The sequence below is a fragment of the Buceros rhinoceros genome, unplaced genomic scaffold, assembly GCF_000710305.1.
Source record: "Buceros rhinoceros silvestris isolate BGI_N320 unplaced genomic scaffold, ASM71030v1 scaffold34699, whole genome shotgun sequence".
NCBI lineage: Eukaryota > Metazoa > Chordata > Aves > Bucerotiformes > Bucerotidae > Buceros > Buceros rhinoceros.
Window position 1 is genome coordinate 32,010 of NW_010432699.1, and position 2,934 is coordinate 34,943.

Genomic DNA, 2,934 nt, shown 5'->3' on the forward strand with positions numbered 1-2,934 from the left:
GCTCTGATTCCGTCCAGGTTAATTTAAGTTTAGCAGGTGACTTCAGTAGGTTTGAAAGTTCAATTCAAGAACTTATAAGCACCAAAGTACTGTGGAAATAGAAGTGAGGTACTTAAATATTGTTGTCACTCCAGGTGGTGATAATTAGCAAATACTCTTAATACATCCTTTGAGTCTTTATTATGTTATAATTCGCTTCATTAAATAATGAATTTGCTTAGTAGCACACTTTTGGATACAGAAAAGGTAGAGCTGCTTTGTTGTCCCTTCAATTCTACTTGTCTCTGCTCAGGGTCAGAGAAGCACTCTTGACTGACAACTCTCAGAGGAGGGAGTAACTCAGAAAAATAATCGTTAGTGGGATTTAGGAAAAAATACCTCTCTGTGGGAAAAAAAAAAAAAGGAAAAGAAAAAAGGTTATTTCATTCCCCTTAGCAGGATCAGTCTAGTTCTACATACAGTCTCTTTAACCTGGTCATCTGCTTTCCGTGTCCGCTAACGGAAGGGCGAAGGACAGGTCTGAATTGCTGTCCACAGCCTCATGATCCTGCTCCAATGAGTTCAGTGGCTTAAATGCCTTTTAACTGCAATGTGCCAGGCTCATGTCCAGCCCGTTATAAACACAGCCTAACCATCAATATATTCCTTTGCTTCTTTCATTAGGTGAGAACCAAAGACCATATATTTGACAGTGTGAGTCATCTTATTCAGTATCACATGGAAAATAATTTGCCAATTATCTCTTCTGGAAGTGAAGTGAGCTTGAAGCAGCCTGTAAGGAAAGAGAGTAATGTGGGACACGTGCACTATCACAAATAATCCCCTGGATCTCACCAATCCCAAGACAATTCACACCTGAAAACTGTGCTGAGAACTTACTATGATCAAGACAAATCAAAAAAGTGTGGACTGCACTTCCTGCTGCTGTTCCAGAAGAAGCCCTTTTGTGTGTGATGTATGAATATATGTATATGCGTATATCTCTGTAGATCTATAGAGATGAACAAGCATAGTTATATAGATAGATCCAATCCTAACGAAGTTACACCTCCAGAGCGTGAGGTTCATTTGCGAGAAGGTATCTTAGACACGCACAAATGTCACTTTCAAGGTCATACTGAATCAGTAACTATGTAAAAGCACAATTAAACCTAACATGCAAAAGCTCACTTGAACGAACTGCTGGAACATTAGTATGTGCCTTTTAGCATAGAATTATTGGGAAACAGTATTATTTATACTGAATTAGGTCTGGGTGGTTAACCAAACATTAACTATTTGCCAAAACAAGTACAATTTGAATATTACTAAAACGTCACCTGCTTTCGATAGACACTAACAATTGCATTTTGCTTGTGACAGCACTTTACTAGCACGTCATGTTTGAAATGAATACCATTCACAAGACAGACAGCTGGTCCGGTTTCTTAATGATTTTTTTATCACTGACTAATCAAAGATTTGAGATTATGCAACATTTACACAGTTGAAATTAATATATGTAATATAATTTTGGAATAGAACTTGTTAAAGGACAAGCATGCTAGATCCTAATATTTTTGTCCTGCGTATGATTTTACTATGATTACCAATTAATACTGGAGACATCTCTTTTTAAAGGTAGGCTAAATATATTTTCACTGATTACGTAGTTGTTTACAAACTAGAGAAGCTGAACAAAACTAATAATACATTTTGAGATAAAACCATTTAAAAGACTGTTTGAACTTTGCATGTGTCCTTGTTCAGTGTTCTTTCCAAAACAAGATACAGTTTTCTTTGTCTTCACGTAGAGTCCATTTGTTCCTCAACACAGAAAAAAGTCTTTTAAAGGAAAGCTATGAATTGTTTTGCCATAATAAATACTCTAAATATGAACAGCCCTCGACTCAGAGTGAGCAGTGATTTCTTGGGCTTCCTGTTGAAGAGACGGTGATTTAACACGTAACTGAAGAAAGCTGAGCGGGCGGGTGTGGGAGATGAACTGGTGGTGCGGGCCATGGCCTGAGAAAGTTGTCCCTGTAAGATAAGCATTGTTTTCTGGCATGAGCAGGGACATTCTCTCTGTCTTCCAGCCCACAGGCTCAGTTCCGTAAGGCAGACAGTTACTGTGCAGTTCAGCAGCTGCTGGGAGTCTTGACTACAAAAAAACCCATTCTGTTCTTTTGCCCGTGTTCGTGTTGAAGGGGACACTGCAGTAGGAGCTCTTTTCTCTAGAAAACAAGAGGGTCATATACACATAAAATCATTGAAGACATAAGCTTCCTCGGAGGCGAAAATAGGATGTACAAAGAGCCATGCTAAAAGCTGACTAAACCCCATCTTTGTTCTTATCCTCAGCTAACAGGCATAAAATATATTTCACTCCTTGATAACAACATGATTAAAATACCCAGTTACAAACACCACAGCGGTGGGAAGCTTTAAAACACGGGCAGCTGGGTCCCTGGCTAGTAGTCCAGCTCTGCTGACTCCTCAGGCCTTCGGGCTGGAAGCTCACGCTTAGGCCTGTCCTATCCTGTGCAAGGTTTCACCGGTGAAGAAGGGCAAGGCAGGAGCTCGTGCTCAGGCTTTGTGCTGGCAAGAAACGGTAACTGGAATATTAAATCCCTGCAGAGTGTCCCTTCTATTCCCATGTCCTGCCATACTCCAGAACGTGCTTGACAGAGCTCTACTGAGCAGTGAAGCCAAAACAGCACCATCTGCGGCATGACACGGGGAGAGGAAGACCTGCACAGGGCCGCTTTGGTCCTTACATCAAAGCTGAGTCCTACGACAGGTCATAGAAGGGAAATGTGCAGAGCTCCATCCCTCGTTTTAGTACAAATCAAAGTGACTCAGGACTAGAATAACAGCGTTTGGGGTTTTGATCGCGTACTATCACAATGGTACGACTCTGCCAATCAGATGTTGACTCGGGGACTTCTTTCACTT

At 40.8% G+C, this 2,934-nt stretch overlaps 1 protein-coding gene across 1 annotated transcript in view; it reads left to right on the forward strand.

The window, feature by feature from the left end:
* Window positions 1-1,354, forward strand: part of SHC4 (SHC (Src homology 2 domain containing) family, member 4) — a 32,706-nt gene extending 31,352 nt beyond the window's left edge. The window contains exon 12 of the mRNA XM_010143864.1: window positions 664-1,354. Within this exon, the coding sequence (XP_010142166.1) occupies window positions 664-819 (156 nt within the window). The 3' untranslated portion in view covers window positions 820-1,354. The remainder of the gene's footprint in view (window positions 1-663) is intronic.
* Window positions 1,355-2,934: the final 1,580 nt, after the last annotated feature.